Below are 14,480 nucleotides of genomic sequence, written 5' to 3' on the forward strand. Positions count from 1 at the left end.
ACCCAACAGGTGAAGAGACCAGGAGTCCAAACAGTCCAAATGATATATTTGGCTTTTTGTTTTTGTTTTTGTTTTGAGATGGAGTCTCACTCTGTCACCCAGGCTGGAGTACAGTGGTGCAAACTTGGCTCAGTGCAACCTCCACCTCCAGGTTCACTTGATTCTCCTGCCTCAGCCTCCCAAGTAGCTGGGATCAAAGGTAGCCACCACAACACCTGGCTAATTTTTTTATATTTTTAGTAGAGTCGGGGTTTCACCAGGTTGGTCAGCCTGGTCTTGAACTCCTAGCCTCAAGTGATCCACCCACCTCAGCCTCCCAAAATGCTAGGATTACAGGTGTGAGCCACCATGCCTGGCCCCAAATGATATATTTGATTCACTACCTATAAATAGGGAAGAGAGAAAGGACACAATACAGGCAGTGCGGACTCTTACTTGAGTAGGAAGACACTGGAAGGACAGGGAAAACCTATGAGAGATGGAAGCTAGGGCAGAATGCAGGCAATAATTATGACATTTGTACTGGTAAAGGTCTCAAGAACTCTTCTTCTAGTTTCTAGCTGAATAGGAAGAATGAGGATGCTCAGCAATAGCCATATAGAAGACTCCGGGATTTTGCAAGTTTAACATACACAGTTTTGGTTATTTGCAAGTGGTCCCCAAAATCCCTGATGTATCTAATTTTTAGTTTTGCTGAAATAAACATCATAAAGCAGTGTTAGGTCTGTTGTTCAAAAGTGAGTCACGTAGCTGGTACATTGCACCCAAATCTCAGTGCTCCTTCACAGCTGTTGAGTGACATGATAGTAACTCAGATAATGGGCTCTAAAGGAGTCACTTAGAATTTTACAGTTGTACTTACAGGAGCAATTATACGATGTAGTGGTTTCTTCATGTTATGGTCTCCCAAAGTCCCTAGAACATATGCCTGCCGAATGTCAAAAATCTAATAGCCCATCAACACTTAGTGGTTTCTCACGTGTATTCCACAGTTGTTTTATAAAGGGACTGTCGCTGTTGGAGGGGTGTCTGTAAGTCAGTCTACAACACTCATCCAAGGAATTTGCAGTTGAGACTACAAGGGTAAAAATGGCACTGGCAAAAACAAGTATGCTATTACTTGGCTGATGCGTTTGAGGACTAGATAGGCATCTGGTCTAATAGTCTAACAATATTATTAATAAGTATTCATTCAACAAATTTTATTAGTACCTGCTATGTACCAGGCATAATGCATCAGTGAGCACTTTCCCAAACCTAACAATGAATTGGAGTCCAGGTCACTCAGTCTAGGAGGTTTTAAACAGCAAATATTCCTTTGAGGAATAAACTATTTTAGTAGAAAATATTATTAGGCTATAGGATACAAATCCTGCTAGAGTTTATGAAACCACAGGATATAACAATGAGTTGATCCATATGAATTCTCAAGAAGAATTTTTACCCAGAGTTTGATAATGGGCACAGGAGACACAAATGCCCTTCCCAGCATCCTACATATTCGTCTTTAACCATATAGTTGGCTCATGCCAGAGGAGACCCAGAGGCAACAGGAATCTGTCCCAAAAAAAGGGAAAAGTATTATAAAACCCCACAGGTCAATGGCGCAGCCACTGTGGAAAACACTTTGGCAGTTCCTCAAAAAATTTATCAAAAAGATAAACAGAGTTACCACATAACCCAGGAATCCTACTCCTAGGACTACACCTAACTGAATGTAAAAACACACACAATGTTCACAGCAACATTATTCATGATATCCAAAAGGTGGAGTCCACTCAAATGTCTATCAACTGATGAATGGATAGGCAAAATGTGGTCTATCCAAACAACGCAATATTATTTGACCATAAAACTGATTGAACTATTGAACTATTGATTCATGCTTTCTAGGGCGATGGAAATGGTCTGCAAATTATATTGTGGTGAAAGTTGCACAACTTAGTGAATACATCAAAAAAACAATGAGGTGTTTAAGAAGGTGAATTTTATGGCATGTAAATCATAACTCAATATTTTTTAAAGGCCCACAGATTAGAACAGCATAGTATAGTCAGGTAACTGGAAAACGTATTGACAGCTGGGGCAAAAGTCAAGACAGGAAGAAGGATTGTGAGAAAAGATAAGGCTTGAAAGATCACCAGAGTCTTTATCATGAAAAGCCTTGTAAGTCCTAAGAACCAAGGAAACAATGGGAACCACTAGGACAATGGGAACCACTAGAGTAATTTAAACATGGTTGTGAGGTCAACCAGATTCGTGTTTGTGAAAGACCAATTTGGCTGTATTGTGGGACATGGAATGACGAGGGACAGACTGGAGGCAGAGTCCAGTTACGGGTGATCTAGGCAAGAAACAGGGGTCTCCTGAACTAAGAAGGAAGCGTGGTAGATATATTCAAAAGACGGATAATTAACAGAACTTGGCAAGGCATTAGATGTGTGAGCTGAAGCAAAAAGAAGAGTCTTTAAGTAGCTGAGTTGATCCCTATCCCATGGAGAATACTCTACTGGGTAGGTATATCCCTCCATGGGAGAGGTATTCTCCATGGGACAGGGAAAAAGGGAATGCCCATTTTAGCAACAAAGGAAGAAGATGAAGTTTAGGGACAATGATGGAATTCAGACCAAGAAGAGATTTTAAATAGGTAGTTGAATAACTGGGACTTAAGGTGAGAGATATAGGATGCATATTTCTATTAGGGAATACACACACGCGTGCACACACACACACATATCACTTTGTCCATGTAGAATACATAATTGTTGAATGAATGACTACATAAATAACAAAGTGAATCTATGATGTGCTTATTAATGTTGGTGCCCGGCCTGCTTGCACTCAGTTTTCATCTCAGCCCAGATTTACATGAAGTTACACTTCACACACACACACACACACACACACACACACAAAGCCTTCAATGAGGGGGCAGGTGCAGTGACTCACACCTGTAATTCCAGCACTTTGGGAGGCCAAGGTGGAATGATCACTTGAGGTCAGGAGTTCGATACCAGCCTGGCCAACATGGAAAAACCCCATATCTACAAAAACTACAAAACTTAGCCAGGCAGTGGTGGCCACACCTGTTATTCCAGCTACTTGGGAGGCTGAGGCATGAGAATAACGTTGCAGGGAGCTGAGATTGCACCACTGCTCTCCAGCCTAGGCGACAGAGCAAGACTCTGTCTCAAAAAAAAAAACAAAAACAAAAAAAAAACAAAAAAAAAACCTTCAACCAGATTTACGTATTTACACATCCACTATTTATTGTATAACTAGAAAAAAAGCTTTACTAAACCAGCAGAAAGAAGAAGATGTACCCTTATAAGTGGTAGAAGCCTTTTCTCTTCAAATACCTGACAATTTAAACTAGAATATATTAAATTAGGGAATTCAGACAAAGGAAAAAAGGGGACCTGCTAGGTACACAATGTCCTTGAAGCAAATTTTTAAAAATGCCAAATTTATAGAAAAGATAAAACCAAAATGTGAGAAAGAAAAACCACATGACTAGAAATAACAAAATAAAAACTAGAAAAGAACTAACTAAAAAGCAATCTATAGATTCAACACTATCCTATCAAATTACCAATGTCATTTTTTACAGAATTAGAAAAAATGATTCTAAGATTCATATGAAACCAAAAAAGAGTCTGAATAGCTAAAGCAATCCTAAGCAAGAAGAACAAGCCAGGCATGGTGCCTGACGCCTGCAATCTCAGCACTACTGAAAGGCTGAGGCAGGAGGATCACTTGAGGTCAGGAGTTTAAGACAAGCCTGGGCAACACAGTGAGATCCCATCTCTACAAAAAAAAAAAGTTTTAAATTAGCCAGGTGTGGTAATGCACACCTGTAGTCCCAGCTACTCAGGAGACTGAGGCAGGAGGATCACTTGAGCCCAGGAGGTCAAGGCTGTGGTGAGCTGTTATGGTGCCATTGCACTCCAGACTGCGTGACACAGCAAGACCCTGTCTCAAAAACAAAATACAACAAAAGAACAAGGCCAGTGGGCATCACATTACCCAACTTAAAACTATGTTATAAGGCTACAATAACCAAAACCACATAGTACTAGTATAAAAACAGACACATAGACCAATGAAACAGAAGAGAGAATCCAGAAATAATGATGCACACCTACAGCCATCTGATCCTTGACAAAGTTGACCAAAAAAAAAATGGGGAAAGGACTCCTTATCCAATAAATAGGGCTAAGATAACTGGCTAGTCATATGCAGAAGAATGAAACTGGATACCCCACAAAATACAAAAATTAATTTAGGATAGATTAAAGGTTTAAGACCTAAAACTATAAAAATCCTAGAAGAAAACCTAAGAAGTACCATTCTAGACATCGACCTTGGTAAAGAATTTATGATTAAATCCCCGAAAGCAATTGCCACAAAAGTAAAAAATGGACAAGTGGGACGTAATTAAAATAAAGAACTTTTGCACAGCAAAAGAAACTATCAAGTAAACAGATACCTCACAGAATGGGAGAAAATATTTGCAAACTATGTATCTGACAAAGGTCTAATATCCAGAATCTATAAAGAACTCAACAATTCAACAAGAAAAAACAACCCCATTAAAAAGTGGGCAAAGGACATGAATAAACAATTCTCAAAAAAAGAAATACAAGTGGCCAACAAACATATGAAAAAATGTTCAACATCACACGTCATCAGAGAAATGCAATTCAAAACCACAATGAGATACCACCTCACACCAGTAAAAATGGGTGTTATTTAAAAGACTAAAGGCAACAGATGCTGGCAAGGTTGCAGAAAAAAGGGAATGCTTATATACTGTTAATGGGGGAACATAAAGTAGTTCAACCACTGTGGAATGCAGTTTGGAGAGTTCTCAGGGAACTTAGAACAACTACCATTTGACCCAACAATCCCATTACTGGGTATATACCCAAAGGAAAATAAGTCATTCTACAAAAACGGCACATGCACTTGTATGCTCATTGCCATGCTATCCACAATAGCAAAGACATGGAATCAACCTAGATGTCCATCAATGGTGGATTAGATAAAGAAAATGTGGTATATATACACCATGGAATATTAGATGGCCATAAAAAATGAAATCATGTCCTTTGCAGTAATGTGGATACAGCTGGTGGCCATAATACTAAGCAAATTAATGCAGAAACAGAAAACCAAGCATGTTCTCACTTACAAGTGGGAGCTAAACATTGGTATATACGGACATAAAAATAGGAATAATAGACACTGAAGACTCCTAGAGGAAAGAGGGGGACAATGGCTGAAAAACTACTGTTGGGTACTATGCTCACTACTTGGATGATGGGATCATTCATATCCCAAACCTCAGTGTCACACAATATAACCATGTAACACACCTGCACATGTACCCTCTGAATCTAAAATAAAAGCTGAAATTATTTTTTTAAATGAAATAAAGTATCCATAATACTCAAAGCAATATACAGACTCAAATGTAATCCCTATCAAAATATCAATGACATTTTCACAGAAATAGAAAAAGCAATCCTAAAATTTGCATGTAACTACAGAAGATTCTGAATAGCCAAAGCAATCTTAAGTGTGAAGAACAAAGGTGGAGGCATCACAGTAACTGACATGAAAATATACTTCGAAGTTGTAGTAACTAAAAGTGTGCCATTGGCATAAAAACAGACACACAGACCAATAAAACAGCATGAAGCACCCAGAAAAAAATCCACACATTTACAGCCAGCTGATTTTTGACAAAAACGCCAAGAACATACAATGTGGAAAGTATAGTCTCTTTAATAAACGGTGCTGGGGAAACTGGATATCCACATGCAGAACAATGAAATTAGACCTGTATTTCTCACCACACACAAAAATCGACTCATAATGAATTAAAGACTTAAACGGAAGAACCAAAACTATGGAACTACTGGAAGAAAACATAGAGGAAAAACTCCATGACATAAATCTAGGCAACAATTTCTGTACAGGACCTCGAAAGCACAGTCAACAAAAGCAAGAAAAAAAAAAAGACAAATGGGATTACATCAAACTAAAAAGCTTCTGCACAGAAAAAAAAAATCAACGAGTGAAAGGCAACCTACAGAATGGGAAAATACATTTGCAAACTATACATCTGACATGGGGTTTATATCCAAAATATATAAGAAACTCAAACAACTCAATAGCAAAAAAACAAATATTCTGATGATTAAAAAATAAACGAATGACTTATTTAGGCCAAGGACCTAAACAGACATTTCTCAAAAGAAGACACAGAAATGGCCAAAAGGTATGTGACAAATGTTAACCTCACTAATCAATAGGGAAAGGCAAATCAAACTTACAATGAGATATCATCTAACTGTAGTTAGAATGATTATTATTAAAAAGTCAAAAGATAACAAGTGTTGGTGAGGATGTAGAGAAAAGAGAACCCTTATATACTGCTAGAGGGAATATGAATTAGTACAGCCACTAGGGAAAACAGTGTGGTTCCTCAAAAAATTAAAAATAGAACTACCATATGATCCAACAATCCCCCTACTAGATATATATCTGAAGAAAATAAAATCAATATGTCAGAGATATCTGCATTCCCATGTTTACTGCAGTATTATTCACAATAATCAAGATATGAAATCAACGTAAGTGCTCATCAAAGGATGAATGGATAAAGAAAATGTGATAGATACGCACACACATACACACACACATTTGAATACTATTCAGCTACCACAAAGAATGAAATCCTGCCATTTGCAACAACATGGACAAACTTAGAAGGACATTGTGTTTAGTGGAATAAACTGGGAACAGAAAAACAAATACATAATCACACTCACGGAATTTCAAAAGTTGAGCTCATAGGAGTAGAGATCAGATACCGATTACAAGAAGTAGGGGAGGAGAGGAAGGAAAGGCAATAGAGAGAAGTTAAAGAGGAGGTATGATGTTACAGTTATTGACAGGGTTTGGCTGTGTCCCCACCCAAAATCTCATCTTGAATTGTAGATGCCCCATAATCCCTGTGTCAAAGGAGAGACCAGGTGGAAGGAACTGAATCATGGGATCAGTTCCCCCATGCTGTTCTCATGATAGTGGGTGAGTTCTCATGAGATCTGATGGTTTTAACATGTGTGGCAGTTCCTCCTGTGTTCATTCTCCTTGCCGCCTTGTGAAGAAGGTGTCTTGCTTCCCCTTCACCTTCTGCCATGACTGTAAGTTTCCTGAGGCCTCCCCAGCCATGCTGAACTGTGAGTCAATTAAAGCTCTTTCCTTTGTAAATTACCCAGTCTCAGTCAGTTCTTTATAACTGTATGAATATGGACTAATACAGTAATACAGGAGAAATAAATTACAGTTTTCTAATGCACAGTAGAGTGCTTATAGTTTATAATAATGTATTACATATTTCAAAAAGTTAGAAGAGAGGAATTTGAATATCCTCACCAAAAAGAACTGATAAATGTTTGAGGTGAGAGAAATGCTGATTACTCTCGTTTTATCAGTATATAATGTATCTATGTATTGAAATATCACACTGTACCCTAAAAATATGTAAAATCACTACATGTCAATCAAAAATAAAGTAAGTTTATACAATAAATTCTAGTCCATATTATATTATCCAAAATTTCAGGAAAGAAATGCTTCAATGGCCCAAATTCAAAATTAAAATGGCTTAATTAACAAAAATTGTTTTAGTGTTGTTTAACTAATTCTGTTAAAATCTGTCAGCTATGATAAGAAATCTAGAACATTAATTAAATTCAAGAGCTAGTCAAAAGAATATTCTTTAAATAAAAACTATTTTATAGACCATAGACTTCCAGAAGAAAATATACCAAAACATGAACAGTAGCTATTTCTAAACAGCCGAGAATTTTAGTTATTTTTTATACTTTTCTGTATATTCTGTGAAATCTATTATAATTAAATATGTTACTTGGAAGCATAAACTTTTATATTTTCCATTACTATTTTATGTAGCTTACCTTTTTTTCCCAGTCATTATTTAGAGATTCTGTGCTTTGTTCACATATCTTTTTTAGTTCTGCAATCTGGTCTTCTTTAGTCTCTCTGATAACTTGACAGTCACGTATCAGTGTCTGAACTGTCGAAAATGATGAAAACATACTTAAACCAATTCTAGATACATAGAGTTTGATTATATAAAATTTAGTGCACCAATTAGTAGATAATTCAATTTTTCACCAAGTCTTCTCAATGCTTTCTTCTAAAGTATCTTTTATTCCCTGCTCTTTTTCTCGATTTCTACCACCACAGACTGACTTGGTTAATTCATCATTACTGGCTCCCTAGACAATTTTAACAGTGTATTGGCCTCAAGCATCATTCCCCTCCAAGGAGTCCTCTGTTGCTTTGAGGAAACCTTTCACCATTATTCTAAGTGAAGTAACTCGGGAATGGAAAAGCAAATACCGTATGTTTTCGCTTATAAGTGGAAGCTGAGCTATGGGTATGCAAAAGCATACAGAATTGTATAATGGACTTTGGAGATTCAGAAGCAGGGGGTGGAAAAGGCGGTGTGGGCTAAAAGGTACATATTGGATACAATGTACACTACTTGGGTGATGGGTACACTAAAGTCTCAGACTTCACCACTGTACAATGAATCCATGTAACCAAAAGCACTTGTACCCCAAAAGCTATTGAAATTTTTAAAATTTAAATAAATAAAGAGGCCTTTCATTGGTGCAAATCTGGTAGTTACGCCCAGGCTTACAAACGTTCCACAGCTCTCCTCATCTAAAAAATAAATACAGGTCAAAGCCTCTGACAAGGACAACAGTTCCTCGTGATTCTGGCCATATCTCTTCCCATTTGCATGTTTTAAACCAGTATTATAAACACACCAACCTATTTGCAGATTCCTGAGTTCATATTCTTTCTCATAGCACTGCCTAAATATGATTGTCTATCTACCTAGAATGCCCTTCCCTCCCTTACTGAAAAACTCCTACTCATCCTTAGACTCTCAACTCAAAAATCACACCTTCTTTATGAACCAGTCATAAAGAATCACTAAATCATGATTTACTCAACCAGATTTCTCCCCTTACAGGGACAGAAAGAAATTCCTCTTTATTCCCATGAAACCTCGAGTATTTCTCAATTAAATCACTTATTAACATTATAGTGATTTACTTGCCCATTTCCTCTTTAATGAGACTATGTTCACGGAAGAGAAAGAGATTTCAACTTTTTATCCACAGGGCATAACAGTGCCACACAGGCAAATGTTCAAAAAGATGCATACTGAATGAATAAATAAAGGAACCCCTCATTTCAATATATTGTTGCTGCTAGATACTTTTAAATCATTTTCGAAGTTTATGTTACTAAAATGAAATAGGTTTTAAATTAGATAAAATATTTGCCTTATAAATCATTTATGTTTCTATCTTCTTTACTATAATTATTTAAACAGTCACTGATTTAAGTGAAAATGTGTTAATATATTCATGTCTTCTGGATAGTAAAATAAATTCAGCTCCATTTTTAATTGAATATAATATTATCATAGTTTACTAAATATGTTTTTATTCATTTACTTCAAGATAGCAAAATTTTTGTAAATATTTCCCTAAAAATTGTTTTCACTCTTATAACTCAACTACGCAACAATGAAGGAGACAAGATGAATCCAAGTTAACCTAAAATGAGTCTTTACCATCTACAATATATTTTACTTTACACTTCCAAAATTAAACTAAGATCTGGTTGCAATTCAAAATGCCTTTAGAAACATTATTTTTAAAACCTCGTCATTTTTAAACCTTAGGCATGTTTGAATTACCTATTTTGAATCAGGGTAAAGAAAACCTGGAAATAAATTTAAAATATTTTTCTAGCCACAGATAATATTTGGAGAAAAAACCTAAACGAATTTATAATTGCTTTTACCAACATTTAAGGGTGGAAATGAATCTAAAAGTATTTATTTCACTGGTTAACTTATCTATGTAATTGCTGTCCTAACTTGTCAAAGGCATTATCATTCATTCAAATATACTCAGGTTTGGTGAATTGGGGGAGAGCCAGTAAGTTCCATACAGAAAATCCTAAATGAAAACCTTCCCTTCTCCTTTTCTCTTATTCATTGCCTAGATCTTCTCATTCACTAAATCACGATTCACTCTTCAAAATTTCTTCTTCGGTTCCATTCTAACTACTCCCAGTGCCATCATTCAGAAATCCTTCTCACCTTAACATGCAAAATTACAGCAGCACAGAAGCAGAACATCTCTGAGTTGGCAGGGACTTTATATATTATTTATTCTGATCTCACCATTTTATAATGAGCAAACCAAGGCCCAGAAACGACTTGCTATCATATATTGGACACTGATAACAGAGCTGAGATTAGAGCCTATGTTTTCTAATAAGTAGAATGCTCTCTCCCTCACTCCATTCTGCCTCTGCCTAACAGACTTGGAATTGGCCTACTCTGTTCAACACACCCTCCATTACCAGGCTACTCCTCCCAAAACATGAGGTCCTAAAACTCACATCTCAAAATCCTTCCCTGGCTCTTTACATCCAGCACCTACAGGACAAAGTTCAAGCTTCTAAATCTAAAATTCAAAGTCATACTTAATCTAGCCCCAAGTCAACTTTCTTAATATTTTAAAATCTCTCTCTTAATGCATAGGGTATCCACTCTAGCTAAATATGGTGTTATTTTTCTCTTTCTTTTACCACATTACTTCCCTTAGAATAATGGCGAAAGGTTTCCTCAAAGCAATAGGACTCCTTGGAGGGGAATGATGCTTGAGAAGTACCCTTCCTACAACTTACCTATTTCAGCATTCTCATCCCAGTACCTGCAACTCTTCTCTCCAACTAACCAAGACTTTAAAACTTCACAAGATTTTACAAAAGTTCCTTTCCTGAAACAATATTTTCCACACACACTCTCATGATCACCTATTGATGTAGATATTTCAACCCATAGTCATAGTCAACTAGGGTCAGAGTTAGCTCAAGCAGTTACCTCCTCATGCCGGGCTTTCCATCTGTCCATAGTCAACTTAATACTTGATTACATGCTTTCTTTTTCTTCTTAATAAAAGTGCAAATAGGAAATACTTTTTAATTTTTCTGTCAATCACAATACCAGCATATACTATCAGACATAAAAGTAGATACTTAATGTAATGAATTTTACTAGATAAAGAAGAATAATTTCCTTTGACTTCCTCATGAACGCCTGTAAGTCCTAACTCTATGACTGCCCTCAATACTCTATGGCAGCTGTATCCCAGTGAGGCTAGAGTTAAGAAGAGGGAGTGAAAGCAACACACTCTTCCAACTCCGTATCTAAACCAACCACCACTACTACCCCATCACTGTCACTACACAAACACACAGAGACACACACACACAGTTTTTGTCCCTTCATATGGAAGCCTACATAAATTTATACATTGATGAAAGCCCACATAAACATTCCTACCTCATACTATAAAAGGTCAGAAATAAAATTTTATTCTCCACATCACTAAAATAAAATGGAAATGTTATTAAAAGATGTATGTAACAACACAACATCACCTTTCTTTTCAAGCTTTCTAATAGTCTCTTCAGTTTCATGTTGTTTACTCCTGTATAAAGTTTTCAGTTCCTCTATTTCATTATTCTTTCTTTCTAAAATCTGCAAATAAATTTAAAATGTTTCAGTATACTGTATTACTTTACATATAGGACAATTTTTTGAATCCTGATATATTTAATTCTAAAACATAAATAGAAAAAGTGATTGTAGCAAATATGACTACACTGTGAAATTATATATATATATATATACACACACACACACATAAAGTAGTATCTCTTATCCATGGTTTTACTTTCTGCTGTTTCAGTTAGATGTGTGTGTTTTTGTGCATGTCCATGTTAATAATTCTAGCCTAGTCAGAAGTTCACATTTTGCTCTTGCAGCAGCTAGGAGGTAAAATCTATATGATCTGCCACACTTGGAAGCTTCCAAGTTGCCTGAAATTGTGAGATTTCCCTCCTTTTGACTAGTGAATTTTGCCACAAATTGGCATTGTAGTAATTTAAGTGACTTTTTAAATTGATTCTCAAATGTCAGTGTTTTGTAAATTAGGGAGAAGTGTTTTGTCCTGAAAGGGAGTTAGGGATTCTTTTTCTCAGATTAGCATAAAAATAGGTGAAATTGTATGTGTCTAATATTTCTCTTCACATATTTTTCTTACACTTATGATATCTACTGTTGTTTATCTGCTAGCAAACGCCAGCAGATAATAAGTGAATGGTGAATTAGCAGGTAGATATTAATAGAAACTCGTAAAGAACCAATCATAAAACTTTTCAATTAGCATAATATTTTTGTAAGTCTACCTCAGCTAATCTAATAAATGGTTTCCCCCAAACTGTAAAAATTATATTATAGTGCATTAAGAAAATTATTAAATATATAAGAATAATTGGTTATCTGAAAGAAATACATTATCTGTTGGAGATTTTCATACAATAATTTTGTTAAGGATGGTATAAATAATAATTTAGGTGATTTCCTAAAATATAATTCAGAAATTAAGCTGTCATAAAATGGCAGAGAGAAGCCATCAGAAATTTGCCAGGTGGGGAGAGTATAATTTATCACACTGCACTGGAATAGAACATTCTTCAGCTGGGCATGTCCCTGGATCCACCTACAAGCACCCTTCTATCCTCATAGTGCACAGTAAAAGAATTCCCAGATACATGAAGAGATGACATGTAATCGGCCTCTTTTATATCTAGCTCTGCTACTGTGAATCAGAAAAATCAGCTCAAAATACGTCAAAAATTGCATTAAAATCTATTGTGAATTTATATTATGTCAGAAGTTTTAGATGTAATCATTTAATAAAATTTAATTGTGATTTTATACTTCAAAATACTTTATACTCACAAAAACTACAGAAATAACCAAAATGTAAAAAAGATAGCAAGTAAGAGAAAATGCTAATCAAGGGGAAAAAGGAATATCTACTTTTCTTATGGTTGGGTCATATTTTCCATACACCCAAAAGTCAGCTTAACAACAAAAAAAAAGAACGGGGTACAGTAGTACATGCCTATAGTCAGCTACTCAGGAGGCTTACAGATCGCTTGGGCCCAAGAATTCGAGGCTGAAGTGAGCCACGATCATGCCTGTGAATAGCCACTGTCCTCTTCCGGCTTGGGCAACATAGCAAGATCCCATCTCTGGATAATAATATCCATAAAGAAGTAAAAAAGAAAAAGAATGTATACTAATAGGTAAAACACTCCAAATTTTACACCTCGCCAGTTCCTGATGCTTAGAAAATGCCAGACAAGCAATAAACTGATGAATATACTTTTCAAATCTAGCATAAAGTGAAGGATTTTATTTATATTTTACCTGGTACTTCAAACTAGTTGCATTGTCTTCTGCAAATAAATTTCAGGATTTATTTTAAAGAGAAATTTCTGGAAAGAATTTTATTATTAAATATGTTACTTAGAATAAATCTTTGTAACAGATATACCAAGAAACCTATTTCAAATTCCATCCCCATAATTTTTCCAAATAAATTTTTATATTCATTTATCTTATACATCAATAGACTCTATTTCAATTGTATATGTTATATTGAAATTATATTACTGATTCTTTAACATACTTATGATAGAGAACTTATTATCTAAACAATTTAAACTAAAGTAAAACTCTAGTAAGAGCAAAAAAATATTTGCCTGTAATATCTGAATGGGTGAGAGGAAACTGGAAAAAGAGAGTTCAGTTTTTTTTCTCTAATATCCAATCAGTGGTTTCCTCCTTATTGCTTTGAAGGATGAGCCAAATATGTATTTTACTAAATATTAATATATATATTAACCTTTTAAAAAAGCTTGGATACATAATCCTGATGTTATAACTACTGCAACTACCTGCCTCTGTCTCTAGTACTCAGTTTTGGGAAGCAGAATCATAGTCTTAGCTTCGAAACAGGAAATGCAAAGTTTCCATTTGGATCAACCTTCATGTATTTCAAAAAAACACATACATACATTATTATCACTAAATGTTTTAATCATTACTAAAATATAGTAACAACCCAAATCCCATGTAGGATAACCATAATTAAAGATTTTTGCTGTGCCAGCTAAGAAAAAAGAATTTTATTTGAAAATACAGGCTGAAAGATTAGAAAGCATCAATCCCAATGAGCTACCTAAAAAACAAGCCTTTATTGTCAGTGCCAGCATTAAAATGCATGCAAGTCCAAGAGTTCCTTTTTAATTAAAAAGGAAATTTAATTACCAGAAAACCAAAAGAATATTACAATAAAACAAATCCTAGTATTTACCACTGATGTCTTATTTCAACTTTCATGAAAGGTAATGATAGAATGCAGATAACAGACTATAAGAAGGTCAGCCTAAATGCAATAGTTAAGAAGAACTAAAAGGTAATGTAAATATAA

General features: G+C 35.4%; 1 protein-coding gene across 23 annotated transcripts in view; it reads right to left on the bottom strand.

Moving 5' to 3' along the window:
• The window catches only part of CEP112 (centrosomal protein 112), a 535,678-nt gene that overhangs the window by 418,640 nt on the left and 102,558 nt on the right, over positions 1-14,480 (bottom strand). For all 23 annotated transcript variants that reach the window (XM_077972556.1, XM_077972553.1, XM_077972559.1 and 20 more), the window contains 2 exons: positions 11,575-11,674; positions 7,992-8,110 (listed from right to left, as the gene is read on the bottom strand). In XM_077972556.1, the coding sequence (XP_077828682.1) occupies positions 7,992-8,110; positions 11,575-11,674 (219 nt within the window). The remainder of the gene's footprint in view (positions 1-7,991; positions 8,111-11,574; positions 11,675-14,480) is intronic.

The sequence above is a fragment of the Macaca mulatta genome, chromosome 16 (genome assembly GCF_049350105.2).
Source record: "Macaca mulatta isolate MMU2019108-1 chromosome 16, T2T-MMU8v2.0, whole genome shotgun sequence".
NCBI lineage: Eukaryota > Metazoa > Chordata > Mammalia > Primates > Cercopithecidae > Macaca > Macaca mulatta.